This window comes from Oryctolagus cuniculus, chromosome 1 (genome assembly GCF_051225735.1).
Source record: "Oryctolagus cuniculus isolate XC-2025 breed Fujian yellow rabbit chromosome 1, ASM5122573v1, whole genome shotgun sequence".
In the NCBI taxonomy this organism is placed as follows: domain Eukaryota; kingdom Metazoa; phylum Chordata; class Mammalia; order Lagomorpha; family Leporidae; genus Oryctolagus; species Oryctolagus cuniculus.
This window is the reverse complement of record NC_142867.1, coordinates 220,843,183-220,868,494: the sequence shown is the minus strand read 5'-3', so window position 1 is coordinate 220,868,494 and position 25,312 is coordinate 220,843,183. Positions and strand designations below refer to the sequence as shown.

The following is a 25,312-nucleotide window of genomic DNA, read 5'->3' as shown; positions in this document are numbered from 1 at the left end:
CTTGTTCTTCATTCTTGAAGACTGTCTTTCAGCCATAAAGTCACTCATTCCTCTGCTCGCCACTCACCACAGTGGCCATAGCCTTTTGAAAATGTCTCTCCATGGTTCTCAGAGGTCTGCCTCATGAGTGGAGGTGCAATGAAAGGGATTTGCAGCTGCTGTCTGGCTCTCCAGGCAATTTTGTCTGCTGATACCTCCTTCCGTGGTATTTTTAGTTCTCGTCTGTAGCTTTCTGTTTCTTTGGGGGCTGATGTGCCTCTGGGTTTTCAGAGAACATTACAGAGTGGCCTGAGCTCCCCAGCTCACCCCTGATCTATGCAGCACAATTACAGAAGCAGGCTTATAATCAATGTAATTGAAGATCAGAGTTAATGAGGACCTCTGTGCCCATGCGAGTCCCCTGAGCAATACCAGGCTTCAGATGCTAGATAAGGAAATGATTGGGCTGAACTGAAAATCCATTTGGCTAATTAGATGATGTATATTCCCATAATCCAGTGGGAGAAACATATATATATATATATACACATATGTACATATATATATTCAAAAATAAGGAAACATGACATTTTGAAGTTGAGATTTTGGCAGAGATTCCTTTCAGAGTCATTGCTCTCTGGGGAGATCTATGTGGGTATAAAGAGGAATCTTAGTGCTCAGAAAAAAAGGGGGAGCATTTTTAATACAAAGCCAAGAAAATAAAACAAGTGTCCAGGCAAAAACTAAAGAAATATGGGATGAATAGAATAATGCATGTTTATTCTTTTGTTAGTAGTTTTTATTCCCAAATAAATACCAGCATTTATTCAGAGCGAGCTGGTTGACACTGTGGTTTAATAGCATCCACACTCACTCACTCATGCTCTCTCTCCTTCACCACACACTGCCACACCCTGACATCTTCTGAACCCCAATTATACCCTAAGAAATATGGTGATTGTACAGATGCCTGAAGCATGGTCTTTGCTATCAGGAAATGCATTTTTAAGGTTGAGCACTTAGTCTAGCAGTGAAGATACTGGTTAAGATGCCAGTGATCCTCTTGGGAATTCCTGGATTTCATTTCCAGCTATAGCTCCTAATTTCATCTTCCTGCTAATGCAAACTCTGGGAGGCACCAGTGATAACTCAGGTCATTGAGTTCCCCTCACCCACTTGAAAGACCTGGATTGAGTTCCAGGCTCCTGGCTTCATCTCTAGTCTGTTCCTGACTCTTGTGGGCATGTGAGGAATAAATCAGTAGATGGAAGCTCTTGTGTATTTACTTGTGTTTGCTTGTTCTCTCTCTCTAACTCTCAAATAAGTTAAAAATTTTGAAACATACACAATGTTGGGGCAGGTGTTTGGCATAATTAAAGATACCACTTGGGGTTCCAATATCCCACATCTGGTTTGATTCCCAGCTCTTGCTCCTAGCTCCAGCTTCCTACTAATGCAGGCCCTGGAAGTCAATGGTGATAGCTTATGTTATTGTCACTGACATGGGAGACCTGAATTGAGTTACTGGCTCTTGGCTTCAACATGGTTATTTCAGGCACTTGTGGAGTAAACTAGTGAATTGTGGTGTACTTGTGTGCTCTCTCTTGCTTTCTCTCTCTCTCTCTCTCTCTCTCTGAAGTCAATATTTTTAAATGCACAGTCTTAGAGTTGGCATTTGGTACAGCAGTTGAGATACTGCTTGAGATACCTGCATTCTATATTGGAATGTCTGGATTTTAGTCTTGGTACGAATTCCAATTCAAGCTTTGTGCTAATGTACACCCTGGGAGATAGTGGGTGATGGCTCAAGTACTTTGGTCTCTCCCACCCACATAGGAGACAAGAATTGAGTTTTGAGCTCCCAGCATTGGCCTTGTCCAGCCACAACTATTGCTGGAATTTAGTGTGTGGATCAGTGGATGGAAGATCTTCTGTCTATCTTTGTATCTTTCTGCCTTCCAATAAATATTTTTTAAATTTTTAAAAAGTACACAATCTAGATGGGATAATATTAAAGAAAAGTGTAGAGAGACACTCATGCTTTGCCTGAGAATACCATATCTAAGATATCTACCATATCTTTGCTGCACCATATATTTTCAGTAGAGACCTAGTATATTGTATTCTACCATTGTCTGGGGTAGAGCTTGGCACATAGTAGTATCTAAATGAATAAATGAATCTGAGACACAGCATGTATGAGAAGAGATACTAGTTGAGTGGAATAGCTCAAATACAGTAGGGAAATTAAAAAAAAAATGTATCAGCCACGTCTAGAATCAGCCTCAAGGAGTAAATGCCTTGCAGTGTTCCTATATACTCTGGATGAGATATTCCAGCATGCTATGCTCATTCACCTCTACCTTTGCCTAGTTTCTTCTCCTTCATCCTTCAAAATCTTACTTAAAGGCCAATTCTTCACACTTCCTCTCTGAGCTCCCTTTTTTAATCTCCTTATATCCAAAGGCAATGTCTATGCTTTCTTTTTTTTTATTTTTTGACAGACAGAGTGGACAGTGAGAGAGACAGAGAGAAAGGTCTTCCTTTGGCCATTGGTTCACCCTCCAATGGCTGCCGCTGCCGGCATGCTGCAGCTGGCGCACTACACTGATCCGAAGCCAGGAGCCAGGTGCTTCTCCTGGTCTCCCATGCGGGTGCAGGGCCCAAGCACTTGGGCCATCCTCCACTGCACTCCCTGGCCACAGCAGAAAGCTTGCCTGGAAGAGGGGCAACCTAGACAGAATCTGGTGCCCCGACTGGGACTAGAACCTGGTGTGCCAGCGCCGCAAGGCGGAGGATTAGCCTATTGAGCCGCAGCACTGGCCCAATGTCTATGCTTTCTAGGCAATTCTTTTTTTAAATTTATTTTTAAAAATTTTATTTAATGTATACAAATTTCACATATTTCATATATACAGGCTTAGGAACATAGTGATATTTGCCAACCTGTCCTACCTCCAGCCAATGCTCTCCTCCCTCTTCTTCCACCCTCTCCTATTCCCACTCTTAATTTTCACAAAGATCTATCCCTTCTAGGCAATTCTTAATGCATTCTGTGTTCACACATTTGATCTCTGTTTCATGTGTAATTTTCTACATGGATTCAGCCACTTATCCATCTCCATTTTCTTATACAGGGAAAAGTTTCATAAATATTGGTTAAGAGAACACATTTGACATAAATTCATTTACTTTGGCCATCTGTTAAGGCATCTCTCTTCATCCTGTTCTTGCTCTTTTATACTGAGTTGCTTCTTTCGTAATCCACCTCACAAGGATGTGGGATAAAAGAGTGCTCAGATACACCATAGTGAAAGTCAAGTTTGGGACTGAAACTAGGAAGAGTATAAAGGGCCAGACATCTTCTTGTTCTCAGGGTGAAAAAAAAATTCACTGTTAGATCAACAAGGAGGCATTCCTGCTTCACAGTCTCATGGAACTTGGATTTCATTAATACACTTGACATTCACTCAACTCCTAGTATTTATCAGGCATTTTACTGAGAGCTAGGTTGGTAAGGATTAATGAATCATGAACTCCTCCCTGTAGGAAACCACAGTCCATCAGGAAAAGTAAAGGCACTGCAACTCTACATGAAATACACAAAAGACGAATTCACAGACTACTAGAGAAATGAAACAGCCATAGAAAGAACCCAACCAAAGCTCTGATTCACAAGACCCCCTAGAGCAATGAAAGGTATACTGGTCAGTCTATTCCTCCATTCTGGAGGCTGAAATTTTTTTTTCAAATGAATCTTTTATTTAAAGAACAAATTTAATAAGTACAACTTTAGGAATATAGTGATTCTTCTGACCATACCCACCTTCCCACCCTCACTCCCACCCCGCCTTCTTCTCCTTTCCCATTCACAGTCCTATTCTCCACTAAGGAAAAAAACAACCTGTTAATCGACAGTCAAGTCAAGAGCTGTTCAAGTCACTGCTTCTCAAAGTGTCAATTTCACTTCTACAGATTTCCTTTTAGGTGCCCTATTAGTTATCACAGATCAAGGAGGATATATGGTATCCCTTTCAGACTGGTTTATTTCACTCAGCATGATGCTTTCCAGTCCATCCATTTCGTTGCAAATGACCAGATTTCATTTTTACTGCTGTATAGTATACCATAGAGTATACATCCCATGATTTCTTTATCCATTTTTCAGTTGATTGACATCTAAGTTGATTCCATGTCTTAGCTATCATGAATTGAGATGCAATAAACATGAGGCTACAGATAACTCTTTTATTTGCTGATTTCATTTCCCTTGGGTAAATTCCCAGGAGTGGGATGGCTGGGTCATATAGTAAGTCTGCATTCAGATTTCTGAGGTATCTCCAAATTGACTTCCACAGTAGTTATACCAGTTTACATTCCCACCAACAGTGGGTTAGGGTACCTTTTTCCCCACATCCTCACCAGCATTTGTTGTTTGTTGATTTCTGTATGAAAGGCATTCTAATTGGGGTGAGGTGAAACCTCATTGAGGTTTTGATTTGCATTTCCCCAATGGCAAGTGATCCACATTTATTCATGTGTCTGTTGGCCATTTGGATTTCCTCTTTTGAAATTTGCTTAGAGTTTTAATCATGAATGGGTATTGTATTTTAGCAAATGCTTTCTCTGTATCTATTGAGGTAATCCTATGGTTTTTATTCTTCAGTTTGTTGATGTGATGTATCACATTGATTGATTTGTAAATGTTGAACCATCCTTGCATACCAGGGATAGATTCCACTTCATCCAGGTGTATGATCTTTCTGATGTGTTCTTACATTCTATTGGCCAGAATTTTGTTGGGGATTTTTGTGTCTGTGTTCATCAGGGAAATTGGTTTGTACTTCTCTTTCTCTGTTGAGTATTTCTGAGTTTAGGAATTAAGGTGATGCTGGCTTCATAGAAAGAATTTGGGAGGATTCCTTCCCTTTCAATTGTTCTGAATAACTGCAGAAGAATTAGAGTAGGTTCTTTAAATGTCTGGTAGAATTCAGCGGTGAATTCATTTGCTGAATTCAGCAGTGAAGCCAACTTGTCCTGGGCTTTTTTTTTTTTTTTTCCCATTGGAAGGGTCTTTATTACTGACTCAATTTCCATCTGGGTTATGGGTCTGTTTAGGTTTTCTGTGTCTTCATGGATCAATTTAGGCAGGTTGCATGTGTCCCAGAATCTGTCCATTTCTTCCAGGTTTCCCAGTTTGTTGGCACACAGCTCTATGTAGTGATTGATGATGATTCTTTTTATTTCTGTGGTGTCTATTGTTACATTTCCTTTTTCATCTCTAATTTTAATGATTTTGGTCTTCTTTCCCTTTTTGGTTAGTTGGGCCAATGGTGTGTCAATTTTGTTTATTTTTTCAAAAAAACCAGCTCTTCTTTTTGATCTTTTGTATTGTTTTTAATTCAATTTTGTTGATTTCTTCTCTAATTTTAATTATTTTTTTATCCTACTAGTTTCAAGTTTGGTTTGCTGTTGTTTTTCTAGACCCTTGAGATGCATTGAAAGCTCACTTATTTGGTGCCTTTCCAATTTATTGATGTAGGCACCAAATGCTATAAACTTTCTTCTTAATACTGCTTTTGCTATATCCCATACATTTTGATATGTTGTATTGTTGTCTTCATTTGTTTCCAGAATTTTTTTTGATTTTTCTTTTGATTTCTTCTGTGACCCACTGTTCATTCAGGAGCATGTTGTTCAGTCTCCTGAGTTTCTGATTTCCACCTTCATTGCATTTTTATCCTAGAAGATGTATGGTATGATTTCAGGTTTTTCTTTGAATTTGTTGAGACCTGTTTCATGGCTTAGCATGTGGTCAATCCTAGAGAAGGATCCATGATGCACAGATTAGATGAATGTGTATTCTGCAACTGTAAGATGCAAAGTTCTGTAAATGTCTGTTAGGTTCATTTGGTCTATATTATCAATTAACTCTGATGTTTGCTTGCTGATTTTCTGTCTGGTTGATCTGTCCATTGCTGAAAGTGGGGTATTGAAATCCCTCATTACTATTGTATTTGAGTCTATATCTCCTTTTAAATTCCTTAACTTTTTTTTAAATAGTCAAGTGCCTTTTAATTAGATGCATATACATTTTTGATAGTTACATCTTCCTGTTGAATTGATCCTGTAATCATTACATTGTGTCCTTCTTTGTATTTTAACAGTTTTTGTTTTGGACTCTATTTTGTCTGATATTAGGATGGCTATACCAGCCCTTTTTGGTTTCTGTTAGCATGGAATATATTTTTCTATCCTTTCACTTTTAGTCTGCATGCATTTTTTGGTGAGATGTGTTTCTTGTAGGCAGCAAATAGATGGGTTTTGTTTTTTGACCCATTCAGTCAGTCTGTATCTTTTTTTTTTTTTTTTTTTTTTGATAGGCAGAGTGGACAGTGAGAGAGAGACACAGAGAGAAAGGTCTTCCTTTGCCGTTGGTTCACCCTCCAATGGCCACCGCTGCAGCCGGCGCACCGCGCTGATCCGATGGCAGGAGCCAGGAGCCAGGTGCTTTTCCTGGTCTCCCATGGGGTGCAGGGCCCAAGCACCTGGGCCATCCTCCACTGCACTCCCTGGCCATAGCAGAGAGCTGGCCTGGAAGAGGGGCAACCGGGACAGAATCCGGTGCCCCGACCGGGACTAGAACCCGGTGTGCCGGCGCCGCAAGGTGGAGGATTAGCCTATTGAGCCACGGCGCCGGCTCCAGTCAGTCTGTATCTTTTAACTGGTGAGTTGAGGACATTTACATTCACAGTGACTATTGATAAGTAATGACTTTGCCCTGCCTTTTTCCATAAATATTCCTATTTTTTAATTTGGATTTCCTTTGTACTTTTCCTGGGAGATATCCTTCCTTTACCTTCTTCTGTAGAAACTACTATGTTTCTGTGTTTCTGTGTGTAGCACATCCTTAAGCATCTTCTACAGGGCTGGACGAGTGGTGACAAATTTTTCAGTTTCACTGTGCCTTCACGTATCAGAAATGATGTTGGAACTTTATGGAGTCTCTTTTATAATGATACTAATCTATTCATGAGGGGCCACTCTCATATCCTAAACACCTTCCCAAGGCTGGACCTCCAGATACCATCACATTGGGAATTAGTTTTCAACATATAAATGTTGCAGATATTCATTAGTCACTCTCTTGCATCTACTTTCAAGCCATTCTTTTCCAGGGAGACTCACATTTCTCAGAAATGACAAATATTTGCTTACTAGGGCTGCAATCAAAGCTTCCAAGTGTGTAAGAAATCCAAATAATAGTCAAATAGCCCTTATGTGTTGAGATTTCAAAGCATTCTCAGGACTTCATACACTAAAGTGAGTATTGTGGTTTTTCACCCCAACCTCTAATTAGAAATGAAACACTCATTCACCCAGCTGCCAGGAATGTTGGTGGTTGATTTCTCTTAGCTGAGGCCTTCTTGGAGAAATGTTATCCACTGAGAGGGACCACTTTAATCAAATTTATGTCCCTTCCCCAGGGATCCAGGGATAGCCCATTGCTTATGAGTAGTAAATGTGGGAGCACAAAGGCCTGATACAATTATCTTCATTTGGAGCAATTCTAAAGGACCATTTCAAATCCATAGCTCCTTGCAGGATCAGTTGAGAGCTTTGATGCAACCTCCCCCTCTGCTCTGGCCAACTCTTACTAAAGTGTACCCCTAAACCTCCTTCATGCCGGTCTCTAACTTTGAGCTTGTTTTCTGGTAACCCTGACCTAAGACAAATGCATTGTCCATTTTACTCTTTGTATCAGTCCTATGAAGAAAGCATAAGTATCCACTCTGTCCATATGAGATAACTGAAAGTTTGTTTTCTTGCCCAAGTTAACAGAGCTAGTAAGTAACAGAGTGAGGATCTGGACTGCTCTCTTGCCCCTTATATTCTCTTGATTACTGCACTGTGTAGCTTTTCTGCAGAAGTGGGATTAACCAAACTCAGCCCTGGGACACAATTCAATATCCATTCCTCAGTCTCTAGTGAGAATAAATACAAGAATTATCCATTTAAACAGCATGACTGTGCTTTTTAAAAGAAAAATCTGTAGTCGATACTGATGTTCAGTGCCTTGCTCAAGGACCCATGTGACATGTTTCTGCTTGGGCTTAGTTCCAGGGGGAGAAATATGGCTTTGCAGATAGATTTGCATATCCTCTCCTGCCAGAAATTTGAAATATGGAATCCAACAGACTCTTTCCTTTTTTTTCTGTAGCTGCCAAGGACTTCAAGGCTAACTTTAAATGTGGTCATTCCCTTACCTCAGAGCCTGGTGCTATCTACTCCTTCTGTTTTACATAGACACCCATTTCATCCACACCAATCACCATGCTGCCCACTGTAATTTTACTTGGGATCCTCTTGTAAATGATTATAGAAAGTATAATAGTTGTATGAGTAACAGAAAATAATCATTGCCTGTCATGCACTTACAAAAACTTCTTCACCCATCATCTTAGATGCTCAGGCATACACGTATACTCTAATGGGATACCACCTCCTTGCTATTGTCCATTGAACCACAGCTGGAGACCTGAGCCAGCAGAGACTGATGTGACTGATAGAGTCACAGAGGTCTCTGCCAAACTCATATGATTATGCTTATTAACTGGTTCCCCCTTTGAGGAATTTAATTACATATAAAGAAAGAATTTTTAGTTGCTAGTAAGAGAGGCAGACACTAGAAGAGAAACTGATTCATGTGAAATGAAAAACATAATGCATTATTGATTTTTTTTTTATAATTTCAAAGGTAGGTAGAGAGAAGGAGACAGAAAAAAAGTGAAAAAGAAAGAGAAAAAGAAAGAAAATCTCCCATCCATGGGTTCATTCTCCAAATGACTGCAAAAGCTGTGACTGGGCCAAACCAAAGCTGAAACTTGTAAACATAATCTGGGTCTTCCACATGGGAAGCAGGGACCCAATTACTTGGGCAATCACCCGCTACCTCCCAGGGTGTACATTAGCAGGAAGCTGGAATTGGGAACAGAGCCAGGATTCAAGTCCAGGCATTCAGAGAGGGAATGCAGTTGTCCAAAGCAGCATCTTAACCAAATACCCAACCCTTGATTCACAATTTAAAGACTTCTGTGACTAAGGTTCCTAGGTCTGCCATGAATCTAGAACCCTTCTCCAAGTTCAGCTTTGTAAATCCTAGTCCTGTTTGGACTCACATTATTTACCCCTATGAAATTCTACCTTTACTTGCTTTAGTGCTACCTGCATATACTCACCATTTACTACCCACATGCAGCCATTCAGAATGTATTTTTGTTTCATGCCTCCCTCAGGACTGTGCATGTAGATGTGTATGAGCATATGCACGTGTGAATATATATATATGTAATATTATACATGACTATAATATATTAATACTTGGTATATATATATATATATATATACACACACACATGTTATCCATGTAGACAAACAGACTAAGGAGGAATGTTTCAAAGCAAATGCTGCAAAACTAGAACCTATTCTTTGGCCTACAAATACTTTCAAGAACAAATTTAAGCCATCACTGAAAAATTGATTGACTAAAATAAAAATAAATTTTAACTTCCCCTAAAGTGAATCTGACCCGTTACCACTTTCCTTCAGTCCTACCATGACAAGAGATGGCTGGGACTGGGTCACAGCTGTTCCATTCTGATGGAAACTTCGGAGTCCATTTGATCTCAAACCTCACTTACTCCATTACCTCTCAATATCAAAGCATTTTTCATTGTGCAAGTGCTGCATTTTTCAATAGAAGTGCTAGAGATTTTGAAAACTCTCTCTTGCTCTGTGTGTGTGTTTCTCTCTATCTCTTTTGTCCCAGAATTAAAAAACAAAATAGAATATAATCTTGGTCAGGAGAACTGTATGCTTTTTCCCTTAGGCTCAGCCAGACTCTCCTGTTGATATCACCCACCTGGCTCCTGTGGGTGTTAGTGATCCTTATTCCAGAAGGGATGTATCGGTGGCAATTGTTTAAAATCTAATTATTTGAAATCTAATATTTAACCATTATTTACTGGAATAATTAAGCTTTGGCTAAACATTTTATCTATATTAATCATTTCATTCCCACAAAAATTTCATAAGGCAGGTCCCATTAATAGTATCATCTACAAATAACTGACAAGGCTCAAAGGTAATGAGTGACATGCCCACAAACAATGGTTAGTAAGGAAAGATTCAGAATTTGAACATATGTTCCCCTCAATTCTAAGAACATACTGTTAATTACTAGCTGGAACTCTGGCTTTGGACGCTAAGACGGGTACATTGTAAGAGCTCTGTTAATGCTTGTAGACAAGTCAGATCAGATGACCAGAGGAGTGTTGGTGGGGGGGGGGCTTGCATGCAGTTCTCTGTTCCTGCAGCACCAGCAGCACCAGCAGCATGACCCCAACATTGAGAAAAAATAACTGTCTTTCTCTCTGTTCACCATAGGGAGCAGCTTCGTGGTAAGCGAAGGGAGCTACCTGGACATCTCCGACTGGTTAAACCCGGCCAAGCTATCCCTGTATTACCAGATTAACGCCACCTCCCCATGGGTGAGGGACCTCTGTGGACAGAGGACAACAGATGCTTGTGAGCAGCTCTGCGACCCTGAAACTGGTGAGCCATGGGGGGCAAGGAGGGACTAGGAACAGGGAAACAAAGTATGGGATAGAGGAGGTTCTCCATTTCTTCCACCTAAAACACCATGGATTCTTTTTTTTCCTTTAGATTTTTATTTATTTATTTGAAAGAGTTACAGAGAGAGGGAGAGTAAGAGAGAGACAAGACCATAGATTCTGAGACATTGGCATAAAGGAGCTTGTGGTAAATGTCCATCGGTCCAGTCGATGCTTGAATTCTGTACTGCCATTGCCTGGCAAGGGAGTGAATTCCCAAAGAACCACAGAATCTCCGAGTTACAAAAAACTTCAGAAAACATCTAGCCTGATTCCATCAAAGCAGACTGTCTAAATATCATCAGACATCCCTGAGTTCAGATCAGCAGGGTGTTCTTTATCAAGAAACTACCCATCTGTGAGTGCCAGAGGATGACAGTAGCACCCAACCCACAATTCTGTTGCTAGGATTAAGTGAGATAATGGATTAAATGGAAACCTCCTAGCTTATTTTTGTTCATTCATTCAACTAGTATTGCTTGAGGTGCAAGGTACACTTTTTTGGTATCAACGACATGACAATAAGGAAAATACATAAAATCTCTACCTGTTGAATCTTACATCCTATTGGAGGAATGAGCTGGGCTTCAGACAAGCAAGGAAGCCAATAATCTAAGGAGAACTTAGTCTCTGAGTTCTTATCTCTGACTTGGGCCATTTAGGGGTGATGTTCTACTTTGAATGCCTAGTAAGTACATTTTCAGTGTTGTTCTCATTACAGGAAGATGTTCATATCAAGCCAGAGCATACTAAGGAACTGAAAGCAAGTGTAGAACTAGAAACTACATCAAGGGTGACTCAACCCTGACTCTGTGTAGAAATTTTAAACATATTCAAAATGGATTCCAAGGCAATATAAAGTTATAAGAATTCACTGTAGATATATTAAGTCAAATTCAGAGAAGTCTTAACCTGAGATAGAAATGTGTAAGTCAACAGCATCTAGGTGGCATTTTACTTGTACTAAATACTCATCAAATGGACAGTACCTTATTTATAGTTGGTGCCCAGTAAGTGGTAGATCTTACTGTCCACAAAGAGGGAAATTGGAGTCAGAGAAAGGAAAGGACTTGTCAAAGTCACAAGAATGTTAGAAGCCAAGCTAGAATTAGACTCCTGATCACCTTACTCCCTATGCTTCATGCCTCTCTACAATTTTTATTGGCATATTTTCTGTGGAACTTCATCTCTCTCTCCATTCACAACTGTTTGCTTGGCTTGCCTGGAAGACTCATCACATGGATACTATAACAGCAGTCTCTGTTCAGAGGGCAGTGGTCTCTGTGCCCTGTGCTGTGCCCCATTTAAGAGTCTGCTTTTCCTGCTCAAGGACTCCTCCACTCCTCAGAAGGGCACAAGTCCAGAAGTAAAGAGATGGCTTCTGTAGTCTGGCTCCTGTGTCTCTGCAGGGTCAGGCCAAGATTTGGCTTTATGACCAATATTCTCTGTTATCTTTTAGTTGGGAGTCTGTTCAGACACATTTTGGCAAGATTTACCCAGGCCTACTGGGGAAGCTAGTTGGAAAATGCAATGCAGCTCTTTGTACCATTGACAATATAACTTAAGCTTCTTTTTCTTTTAGGCCTTAAGTCACCCTAACCAGTACCTTTCACTTGCAGTTTTTTCCAACTCCTGACTTAACATTATTATCATCCAGCAGCCAAGTAAGAAGTTATGGAATCATGTGTCTCTAGATTTGGTCTCGTAGGTTATCCCTTTTTCTTTTTATTTCCTTGACAAGGAAACAAGACCATTGGTGGATAGGAGCAGAAGGGTGCCCCTACTTTGGCCTCCTCTGTGAAGCCCAAACTAGGCAAGAGGTGAGTGCCTGAGGGGCCGGACCTTCTGGTTTCCATGCTGATATGCTTTAAGGCACAGGTTTCTGGTTTCTGGTTATCTTCTCCATTAGCCACAGAATTCTAACAGTGCATTTCCATGGAGTAAATATGTTAGCCAGTTTAGAAAACAGTCTGCTTTTCTGCAAATATCTTATAATTGTATATACACACACACACTCACTCACTCACTCACTCACATACTTGGAGCTAGAAATGTCGCTAGAACTCCCTAGATCCACCTCCTCAACTTTTTGCTGAGGAATTTGATGCCCAGGATAGAAAAGTAACAGGACATAGGTCACACAGTTGGCAGATGAAAAGCCCAGATTTAAATGTAGGAACCCAAACTCTAAGCTAGTGCTTTTCAAGTCTCAGTAGGTCTTAGGAGGGGCACCTAAAGTTCTACATTTCTAACAAGATGTCAGTTCTTGTTGATGCTTCTTATTCAAGAGATGCCCTTGTTGCTTTGAGACTCTAAACATACTACCTCTAAATAGTCTTCCTATGTTCTATACTCACAGTGAAGGGCTCAGCTGCTGAATTGGTTGACTTAAATATTTTGACATGAGCATGTTCACTTCTATCACTTCAGCATCAGCCTCTATTTGTTCTGTGTCCTGGCATCTACATACACCAACCCCATGTGGTTCCCTGAAGGCACCATGCTCTTATGCCTCCACCCCTTAATGGGTATTTTCCTCCTCTTGAAATGTCTTTTTCTTGGAAACCAAGGGTTTCTTTTTTTATTTCCTTTGCATTCAACACAAACAACCTTCCTTCTATCTGCTTTCCCTCTTGGCCTCCTCCTTTCCCATCCCCAATCTGATTAAGTGTCCTCCTCTCTGCTGTCATAGACTTCAGTGCTCCCATATGTCACAGTTCTTGTCCTTCTGCAGAATCATGGTTCTTTTCTTGTCTGGATCCATCTTCAGACTATAGACTTTGTTGGAGGCTGATGATAGAGATTCAAAATGTGTGTATCTTTCATCTTTCTGTCTTTAAAACTCAGAATAATGCCTGACATATAATTAGTAGACAGAGAATAATGAAAAGAGGAAGGAAAAAGGCAATTTTCCTTCTCAATGCTGTTGAAATAATTTAATATACTAATTCTGGTTTCTTCCTCCCTATCTACTTACATAAAAATTCAGAATACATAGAATACATGTTTTTCAGCTCAAGAGAAATTTGGTAATAAAAATTGTCCAGTCATTTGAGCTCTAATACACTTTGGTCTCATCTATCCATTGTACCACATCCCCGAATGTATCCCTCTTTGCATTCCCATGCTCTCATCCTCAAAAATGTCCCCTAAACACTCCTTGCAAAGTCTCTTATTGTGAGTGGAGTTCAAGTTCCTTTCTTTACCTGAAATGCCTTCTACCCTTTAATCACTAACTTCCAAAATTCCACCCACTTAAATGCATATCATTTCTTCTCCAGACAGTGAATGGCTTCTACAGAATCATGAGAGTCCTCTATGAAATAAAATACAGTTTAAAAACTTGAATTAGTGTTTGAAAATCTGTCTTCCCTGCTAAAACCAGGTATTCTTGGTTCCTAAAAACCAGGTATTGTTTCCAACTTATCCTTATATCTTTCTCGATTCAAAGCTCAGCAAAATAGCTTATAAGTCATGCAAGATATAAATGGATGGGCTGCCTACAGGTGAGAATTAGAAATGGTAACCTGAGATCCATAAATATATTTTCATGAGACTTAACTCAGGCCCACTTTGTAAAATTTAGTTCAATTCATTAGATTCAATTCAAGAAAGATTTTCCTAATTCCACATCTCATAAGTCTGTGCGTTGAGTGCTATGTGAACTCACAAATTGGACAATATTCTTGTCTTCATGGATTTTACATTCTCAAAGGGATAGAAAAACCCCTACATAACCATTATTTGCTCCTATATAACCATTATAAAAAACAGTGTAGTACATCAAGAATAATGTGTTCACCAAGTACCTTTTACTTGGAGAACAGGGAGAAACATATTGTAGAATGGGAATTTCAGGAGATACATCAAGAAGAAGATGACCTATTAGCTTAGCCTTGTAGAATTGGTGTGGAGTATGATGAAGGTGCTTTAGCAGAGACAAACTGGATTTTTTTTACACAAAGAGGAATAAAGTTTAGAATGATCATGGAAACCAGGGCAAGGTAGTCGGGCTGGCATCTGGAGAATGTGTTAGACAGGAGGTGGATTGAGGTGGGAAAGGTAGGATGAAGAGAGATCATAGAACAGCAAAGGCCTAAAGACTTGAGAACCAAGAAAGGATTTGATAAGAATACACTGGGCCGGCGCCGCGACTCAATAGGCTAATCCTCCGCCTTGCGGCACCGGCACACCGGGTTCTAGTCCCGGTCAGGGCACCGGATTCTGTCCTGGTTGCCCCTCTTCCAGGCCAGCTCTCTGCTGTGGCCAGGGAGTACAGTGGAGGATGGCCCAAGTGCTTGGGCCCTGCACCCCATGGGAGACCAGGAGAAGCACCTGGCTCCTGGCTTTGGATCAGCGCGGTGCGCCTGCCGCAGCGAGCCAGCCGCGGTGGCCATTGGAGGGTGAACCAACGGTAAAGGAAGACCTTTCTCTCTGTCTCTCTCTCTCTCACTGTCCACTCTGCCTGTCAAAAAAAAAAAAAAAAAGAATACACTGGACAATGAAATAAGGAAACTGCCCTCCATATCTGTCCCTCTGGTTTAGGACACATCTAGCTGCCTTTGGACATGTAATTGACCATTTTGGATAGTCCATTGCCTTCCATAGGAATTAGAATTTGTGTGAAGTCTTGGAAAAAGGAAACCCTAAGACTTGCATGGCTCTGGTTTTCTGTCAAGGGTGGCTTAGCATCCCTTAAAGAAGCATCTCCTTCTGGGTGAGAAATGCATAAGGCTGGATAAAATCATGGAGTCAGATATTAGCCATCATGTCTTAAAGCTTTTCTGGATGTGGACTTCTAGGAAGGATCATTCCTCCAAAGAAACAGTCATAGAGGAAGGAAGTGGTAAAGATGCTGCAGCTGAATAATATGTAATAGCCTTGGTGCTTGGATGCACCTAGCCAAATTTTCTTGGATGCATGCCATAGCCCAGCTCAGGTACATTTTTCCAGGGACTCCAGCCATTAGTACCACCCACTAGAATGACTATGGAATTGTAATCATGATGTGCAGAAGCCAACTGTAGACTCCACAGAGTTGACTCTTAGCACTTCTTTGCAACTCTTTGTTCAGAGATGTCATGTTGATAGCCTGGAGATTTGCTTAGATTTGTTGAGAATGTCTACATCAAGAAAATTGATAAGTGCTACAAAATCAGAGTTTATTTTCTTCAGAAAGCAGCATGTGCAATTCGGGACATGCTCAAGCTGACTTACCTCAAACGGTAGAGTTAGAAACATACCAGGGGATTCCAATTCAATCCCATCAAGGTGGCATGTACCAATGCCATCTCACTAGTCCCAGAGATCAATTTCTGTTCACAATTGATCATAATGATAGGACTAAGAACCAAAGGGATCACATAAACAAGAATAGTGTCTGAAAATACTAGCTGATAGAATAAAAAAGGGAGAGAACGATCCAACATGGGAAGTGAGATACACAGCAGACCCATAGAATGGCAGATGTCCTAAACAGCACTCTGGCCTCAGAATCAGCCCTTAAGGCACACAGATCTGGCTGAAAAGCCCATCAGAGTATTTCAGGCATGGAAAGCCAAGACACTCTGGGGGAAAAAAAAAAAACCTAAATGAAAGATCTCCACGAGTGACATCCCAGTGGAAAGAACAGGTCTTCAAAGAAGGAGGTACCTTTCTCTGAAGGGAGGAGAGAACTTCCACTTTGACCATGGCCTTGTCTAAATATGATCAGAGTCGGTGAACTCAGGGGGCTTCCATAGCCTTGGCAGCTCATGACAAAAGCCTAGGGTGATTACTGACGCCATAAACAAGAGTGTCAATTTGTTAAGTCAACAACAGGAGTCACTGTGCACTTACTTCTCATGTAGGATCTCTGTCCTTACTGTGCTGTACATTGAGATTTAATTCTATAACGAGTACTCAAGCAGTATTTTTCACTTTATGTTTCTGTGTGGGAGCAAACTGTTGAAATCTTTACCTAATGTATGCTAAACTGATCTTCTGTATATAAAGAGAATCGAAAATGAATCTTGATGTGAATGGAAGGGGAGAGGGAGCGGGAAAGGGGAGGGTTGTGGGTGGGAGGGACATTATGGGCGGGGAAGCCATTGTACTCCATAAGCTGTACTTTGGAAATTTATATTCATTAAATAAAAGTTAAAAAAAATAAATAAAAATGAAAATTAAACATGAAAAAATGAAAAAAATGCTATTAAAGTTAAACTATGTGCTCTGAAAAAAAAAAAAAAAAAGAAAAGAAAGCAGTCATTAAATACTTACCAGCACAGTGCTAGATAGGATGAGAACAAACCAATTAAGTAAAGGAAGATTTAGTGGTGGCCTGAAAATATTCTCAGAGTGAAATTATGCTCTCTTGCAGAGAAGACTACCATTACTACTCAATTTGCTGAAAGTGGAAAGTGATCACTCAAGGATTACTTGTGATACTCCTATAAATTTCAACACCAAACTGATCAAATGATCAGGCTTAGACTTTTAGGAACATCATATGGATAATATCTTACTGTGAAACAGCTTTTTTAAAAAGTTCTGTACAAAAAAACTTTGATGTTATTGGCCCCAATCACATGTGGCAAATAACCACAGAACACTATTTAATTTAGCCACAGACCTATTCTTTCAAATATTTATTTATTCATTCAAGTATTTGGATATCCAGAGTACAATTTGTAATATTCTTTTCATAATGGCAAAGCTAGTACAAATTCTTGCTTCTCTGTTTGCTAGGTCTTTGGGAAAGTCACTTAATATATTTGAACCTCTTTTTTTATAGCTATAAAATAGAGAGAGTAATTCCTATTTTCAGAGTGCTTGCAAAGATGAGATGAAAAATTAAAATTGCACTTAGTTCATTCCCTAATATATGGTAGACTTTCAATACAAATTGCTTACTTTCATTTTAGAATCAGTTATTCAGTCAATTTTGTCTTCACTGATTAATTCAATAAATATGTCATGACATAGTTAGTCCAGCAATGTACAACTGTATTAGGTTATATGAGTTGAAAATAAACTATGGTCTCTCTGCCTTCTGGAAGCTGACTATCTGGTAGAGAAACTTAAACTACATACTCTTCTAGCCTCTCCTTTAGTCCTTATACAATGAAAACAATCACAAACTCATGGTCCCAGTGACAGCTTTACCACAAATTTGCCGTTTGACCTTCAGGATGTCACACACTGTGAACTTCATAGTCTTTCTTTTCAACAAAGCAATGAGTAGGAACACACTTTTAGTTTAAGAGAGGTCCCTTGACATCATCTAGTCTGATCGAATGAGGGGACTGAGTACCACAAAGGCTAAGCAAGTTATCCAATGTCACTCAGTAAATTAGTGGCAAGATAGAAATTAAAGCCCTAAATAATTCCCAAGATATTTTCCAGCTCAAAATTCATGTGTCTATGACCTTTTAAGCACTAATAACTTAGAGCGTAAGTATGATTGAAACAATTTGTAAATGGCATTTATAGCAAATTGAATTTTCTTTTCAGAATTGATATGAACTTCAGTCATGTTCAGCCATCATATTCAGTTTATTTTCGTGTCTCCAGCAGCCACTTTTCATTTGTAATAGGATGTGAAATTTGAATACAGTGTATGTAGTTATGTCATATAACTGTCTTATAGTGTACTAAATATTTCTAATGTTAATAGATTGTTTCTATTACTTACTGAGTTCTGTGTTATTAAAGTTTAAAGGAACACAAGGACTTATGAAGTTGTAAAGTCCAAGAATTCACAGAAACAAAAAAAAATCTATGCTTTGAAGGAGATGGGAACATTGGGGATTCTAGGTAGCATAGCAAACGTTCAAGTTGGGTAATGTGGAGTGAAGAAGTACGATCAAATAAGCCTAAAAGAGAGCCACCATTTTACCAGACCAGAGAAGAAAGACTAATAAGTACTAATATAAGTTTTGGGAAGGCTTATTCTTTGCTTGTATTATTTTTTGCTTTATCTCAAAATGAAAAGGTAAAGACTTGGTCAATGGATTAGATGTAAGATTCTGATATTAGCACCATGGATAGCTCCCATGATGCAACCAGCACTCTGAGGTAACTATGTGTTTGATAAATAATGTTCATCAAGGACACTGATGTGTAGCTTTCTTTTTGTTGTTGTGCCCTTGTGTGGTTTTGAAAAAACTGCAATACTGACCTTGTAGGAGTTTGTAATAATTTCCAACTATTCTGTTTTTTTGGAATGATTTTTAATTTTTTAAAGTTTTTATTTAAGTTATGCAGGTTTCATATAGTTCATATATACATTTTTAGGAACATAGTAGCATTTCCTCCCAACCCTCCCTCCCACCCGCACTACAAATCTTCCTTCCCCTCTCTCTAGGATTCCCACTCTTAATTTTTACAATGATCTGCTTTCAGTATGGTTAATGATTGTATAGTTAACCTCACTCTAAGTAAAAGAGTTCAACAAAGAGTATGAAGAGAAACAAATCAAACAAAACACTGTTCCTCAGTGGAAGAGACAAGGACTGTAAACAATCATAGATTCTCAAAATGTCTATTTCACTCCAATACATTACATCTCAGGTACTCTATTAGTTACCTCAGATCAAAGAAAACATGATATCTGTCTTTTAGGGACTGGCTTATTTCACTAAATTTCATGGTTTACAGTTGTGACTATTTTTTTTTGGAAAAGGCAGGATTTCATTTTTTTTTCACATCTAAGTAGTACTCCATAATGTATATATACCATAATTTCTTTACCCAGTCAAAAGTTGATGGACATCTGCGTTGATTCCATATCTTAGCTATTGTGAATTATTCTGTAATGAACATGGGATTACAGATAACTCTTTCATACACTGATTTCTTTTTGTTTAGGTAAGTTCCCAGAAGTGGGATGGCTGGATCATTATGTAGGTCAATATTCAGACTTCCGAGTCTTCCACAGTGGTTGCACCAGTTTACATTTACACCAGCACTGGACCAGGGTACCTTTTACCCCACATACTCACTAGCATTTGTCATTTGTTGATTTCTATATGAGAGCCATTCTAACTGGAGTGAAGTGAAACCTCATTATGGTTTTGATTTGCATTTCCCTGATTGCTAGTGATCCTCAGCATTTTCTCAAGTGTCTGTTTGTCATTTGAATTTCCTCTCTTGAAAAATGCCTGTTCAAGTCCTTTGTTCATTTCTTAACTGGATTATTTGTTTTGTTGTTGTTGAATTTCTTGAGCTCTTTATAGATTCTGGATGTTAACCCTTTATCAGTTGCATAGTTTGCAAATATTTTCTCCCATTCTGTCAATTGCCTCTTCACTTCATCAATAGCCTTTGTATGTATAGACAATGTGATGGCTGAGAAAGAACTTTTAAGATCAGTCCCTGGGGCTGGCACTGTGGCATAATGGGTAAAGCTGCCTCCTGCAGTGCCAGCATCCCATATGGGTACTGTTTTAAGTCCCGGCTGAACCATTTCCAATCCAGCTCTCTACTGTGACCTGAGAAGGCATGCGGAGTCCCCCACTGCATTTGCATGGGAGTCCCACGAGGAGCTCCTGGCTCCTGGCTTTGGACCAGCACAGCTCTGGCCATTGTGGCCATCTGGGGAGTGTATAAGCAGATGGAAGACCTCTCTCTCTCTCCCTGCCTCTGCCTTTCAAGTAAATAAATAAATAAATCTTTTTTTTTTTTTTTGACAGGTAAGTGGACAGTGAGAGAGAGAGACAGAGAGAAAGGTCTTCCTTCTTCCTTTTTCTGTTGGTTCACCCTCCAATGGCCGCTACTGCCAGCACGCTGCAGCCGGTGCACCACACTGATCCGAAGCCAGGAGCCAGGTGCTTCTCCTGGTCTTCCATGGGGTGCAGGGCCCAAGCATTTGGACCATCCTCCACTGTACTCCCTGGCCACAGCAGAGAGCTGGCCTGGAAGAGGGACAACCGGGAAAGAATCCAGTGTCCCGACCAGGACTAGAACCTGGTGTGCTGGTGCCACAGGTGGAGGATTATCCTATTGAGCTGCGGCACCAGCCAATAAATAAATCTTTTTAAAAAATCGGTCTGATTCACAATAGCTCCAAAAAGAATCACATACCTCATAATAAATTTAACCAAGAATTTCAAAGATTTCTATGATGAAAATTACAAAACACTAAAGAAATAGAAGAAGACATTAAAAATGGAAAAATCTTCCATGTTCATGAATTGGAAGAATTAACATAATGTTTATACTACCAAAAGCAATTTACAGATTCAGTGTGTTCTCAATGAAAATACCAATGACATCCTTCACAGATGTAGAAAAGTTGATGCTAAAGTTCATAAGGAAACACAAGAGACCTTGAATAGCTAAAGCAATCTTATACAACAAAAGCAAAGGTGGAGGCATCACAAGACCTGATTTCAAGACATACTGTAGGGCAGTTATAATCAAAACAGCCCAGTAGTGGCACAAAAACAGATGTGTAGACCAATGGAATGGAACAGAAACTCCAGAAATCAATCCATTCTTCTACAACCAACATATCTTTGATAAAGGAGCTAAAAATCAATCTGTGGAGCAAGGACTCTCTCTAACAAATGGTGCTGGGGAGACTGGATCTCCACATACAGAAGTGTGAAACCAGACCCCCACTTTATACCTTATACAAAATCTACTCAAAATGGATCGAAGACCTAAATCTTTGACCAGATATCATCAAATCATTTGCAATGACTTTAAAAGCATTGGTATTCATTCTTTAAGTATTTTATAGGATTCAGTAGTGAACCTATTGATTCCTGAGATTTTTTTGATGGGAGACTTTTTTTTTTAATTACAGATCCAATCTATTATTTATTATTGGTTCTTTTAGATGTTCTATCTCTTTAACTCAATCTTGGTAAGGTGCATGTGTTCAGGATTTTACCTTTTTCTTTTAGGTTATCTTTATGCTGCACTATCATAATCTCTCGTTATTCTTTGTATTTCCATGGTGTCAGTTGTTATGTCTCCTTTTCAGCTCTGATTTTTGTATATTTGAGTCTTCATTTTTCTCTAAATACAGTTCCTAGGACAGCTATTTCTCTTCTGAAAGTCAATTTCTCTGAGCTGGGCACCACTAATCTTCTCAGAATCAGTCCTTATGTAACTATACTACTATCCAGTCAGCCTCTTTAGGGGAATCATTCATGAATTGTGTCTCTGTGATCTTTAGAACCCATAATGCTCTTCATGGCACCATTCATTGGTGATAAACTTTATTAGAACCCAAATTAAGCAAAATTTATCCAAACTAAGTATCAATTAATGAACTGTATACTTAGTTATTCTGACATAAAAGATAATGGAATCAAATTTTGAAAAATCATTTCCAAAAAAAGTCATGGAAGCAATTAACTGCCAACCAAGGTGTTACTGTCTATGTTCTGCAAAGTAGATCAGTTAGTCATAAAATCCTATCTCTGTCATTATATTCATCCATTTGATGCAGCTTCATTATCCATCTATAGCAGATGAGGATGTTAGACAACATGTTGTTCACGTGGCTCATAACTCAGAGTAGAAATATGAGTTTTGGTGAAATATCAGTAAGTATATGAATGCCAAAGTGACAGTAACATCATCTACAATTTAGTTTGCATTTACTGTTTACTAAGTACCATGCTAGGACTTTATATAATTATCTTGATCTTTATGACAATACTTATGGGTAAAAATAATTGCTTCCATTTTTCATATAAGAGACTCTGTCCTCAGATACTTTATTGATATTCACGGGGCACTGTATTTAACAAATAACGCTATTGGGATTTGGACCCAGACTGAATGACTAGTTACTGTTTGACAAGTCCACTTGTAAGAGAGTCTGCTCACCATTGAGATGAGAGAGAGATTCCAGCACTCCCCTTTTGATGGGCATTTACAGAGAAGTCTCAAAGGCAGGCATGAATCCTTTGGGCAAAGAATTTACATAAAAAATGGCTTGAAATAATAATGTTAAATTGTGGATAAGGTAAAATGGAGAATAGAGAGGCTGGACTATGGTAGCATTTATGAGTTCATAGAAACTAGTTTATATCTTTGTTTGGTACACTAGCTAAATTTGGTTTAAATGTGTTATAAAATATTATGTTGTGGAAGAGGGTTGAGATCTTTCTAAAAAGGACAGTCTGTGTTAAAGATGAGGTCATAAAATTTCAGAAAAGCAGCAATAGCGAACAATAGGTCTGACTCTTCAAAAATTGAGAAGTACAAGGCTAGAATGTATTACAAGAGATTGTGAAAACATGTCCTTACTGGGATCTAGCCAATGCCCCTGAAAGTCAAAGGTAACCTTTGCTTCTGAACTTGAAATAAAGAGGTTTGCAAGGGATCTAAAATCTCGTATTGCGAAGTTGCAAATAGGAAGAAGACAGTCTTTTCTATGTCTGATGATAATCTCTGGAGTGCAAGTACCAGAAAAGGAGGGAAGTGCTCTGCTTTTAAGAGCAGATTTTGTTATCATAATCTGACATTTAAATCAGTGACTATATTTAATTTTATCCACCAACTATGGTTTTAAAAAAGTACAGTGGGCCTCTAAAAATGGTATATGTAATCTATTTTAAAAATAAATCCTAATCTTCAACATATGTTCATAGAATCTTATAATAAATGGTTTATTAACAAACAAAAGTTTGGACAAATATGATGGTGGTACAAGCATAGGTGGACTTGGGAGTGTTATTAGGATACAAAAGCCATGTCATAAAGTGTTCTCTACTTGTTTATGGTGAGTCGTTTCTGGTGGCCAGTGTGATAGGGCCTGCACAGGTGCTGCTCCCTCTGCAGGGAATAGTCTGCTCCCCATCCCCTTCTCCTTTTAAGCCCCATTTGTCAGTCAGTTCACTTCTACTTACCCCTCAGCTTAAGTGTCACTTCTGAAGGAAGTAACTTCCTCCTCTACATTATTCCTCCTGTGTCTTATGTTCCTTTAGTGCTCTCAATTTTTTTTCCTGTAGAGTAAATTATAATAATAATGCACATTTACATAGTTCTAACTACATGCCAGGCACTCTTCAAAGGGCTTCTTATATATTATCACATTTAATCTCTTAATAACCCTATAGGGGAGATTCAATCATATTTTAACTAAACTAGAAGAAAGTTAAATCCATGTACCAGTATTTTCTGTACCACTAAGAAAAGAATGCTTCCAATAATAACCAATAAGATATTAATAATTATTTGATAAGTCTTCATTTCAGTGATATTAAAATGTGGAAAGTTATGTGTCTTAAATGAATGTAATGTTGTATTATTACCACAGTTTTATAGATGAGGAGACTAAATCATAAATAGTAAATGAATATTCCTAAAGTCATTTAGGAAATAGTGGAGTCTAGGTTTATATCCTGGAAATCTGGGTTCAGAGTGCATCCTCTTAAACACCATTATCAATGCAGAACAACAGTCTGTTATGTGTTCATTTGTGTGGGTCTGTGTTCAGTGACTTGCTATCTGTGAGATTGTATGCTGTATAAAGGCAAGGATTGAACCTGTATGATTCCCTATTTTATCTCCAAACCTGGCCCCTTGCCTAGCTGCTATTGGTGTTTAATAATGAAGGCTGGAATGAGTGCATGAAAGATGAAATACTGGATTTGGATACAAATTCCATGGGCTTCACTCTTCATTTAGCATTTTACTCATGGTGGGACCTTTGATAAATCATTTAATCTCTCTGGGCCTCCATTTCTATGTTCCTAGTGCAAGGGGAATTTATACTATATTTTTGTGAACGCTTTCTAGCTCTGAAATTTTTATAATAAAAATGCTTATTGAAAATCAATGCTCATTATGTTTTGATAACAAACAAAAATATATAAAACAAAATACTTATCTGCTAATTTTTAAAAAGCAATTATTATCCTGAATATGTTACACTTACAAAAAAGTACTACAGTAAAGTCTTTGGGAGAATTATGTAGTTTTAATGGGTGTAGCAGGTAATAAGTATAAAATGGCCTGGAGTATAATGAATGCAAAGAATAAACTACTAAAAATAAATACAAAAGAAAGCCAGTGCTGTGCTCAGCTCTGGCTTTGGAGAATATAGAATAAGAATATCTGGATCTCTTCATGGGTAGACAGCATATTTGCACAGGAAACAGGGACCAACACAAGTCCTACACCTAGTAGGTATGTTGTGGCACATATACACTTTAGATCCAAATCCCTGCACCTCCACTTCAGAGCTACACAACTTTGGACACTTTTCTGGTCCCTCCTACACATCTGTTTTTCTCAACATAAAATGGTGCAAGAATATCAACATGGCAAAAACGTGGAGGGTAAATAAAAAGGATTTCACTTTATGAATAGATAAAGCATTTTAAGCACTTAGGACATTAGCATTTTACACAAGGTTCAACAAACATTAGCTATCATAGCTGAGGCCAGAACATGGATTCAGTGAAATAATCATTGGAGGATCTTAGAGAAAATGACAGTTGCTGTGTACCTTAGCAGTCAGGAAGGGCATCCTGGGGCCTGTGGAGGGGCAACTAAAGTTGGACCATGAACAAAAGAGTGATTCTGGTAGAGTTCTCTGTCCAACAGAGTAGCAGCCAGCCATATGTGGTCATTTAAATTAAAACATAAATTGATTAAAATGAAATAAAATTTAAAATTCAATCCCTTGTACTCACCATATTTCAAAAACTCCA

The 25,312-nt window shown here is 38.9% G+C and overlaps 1 protein-coding gene across 6 annotated transcripts in view; it reads left to right on the top strand.

Moving 5' to 3' along the window:
- Window positions 1–25,312, top strand: part of ASTN2 (astrotactin 2) — a 1,018,233-nt gene that overhangs the window by 425,367 nt on the left and 567,554 nt on the right. For all 6 annotated transcript variants that reach the window (XM_008273385.3, XM_070066427.2, XM_070066421.2 and 3 more), the window contains one exon: window positions 10,426–10,593. In XM_008273385.3, the coding sequence (XP_008271607.3) occupies window positions 10,426–10,593 (168 nt within the window). The remainder of the gene's footprint in view (window positions 1–10,425; window positions 10,594–25,312) is intronic.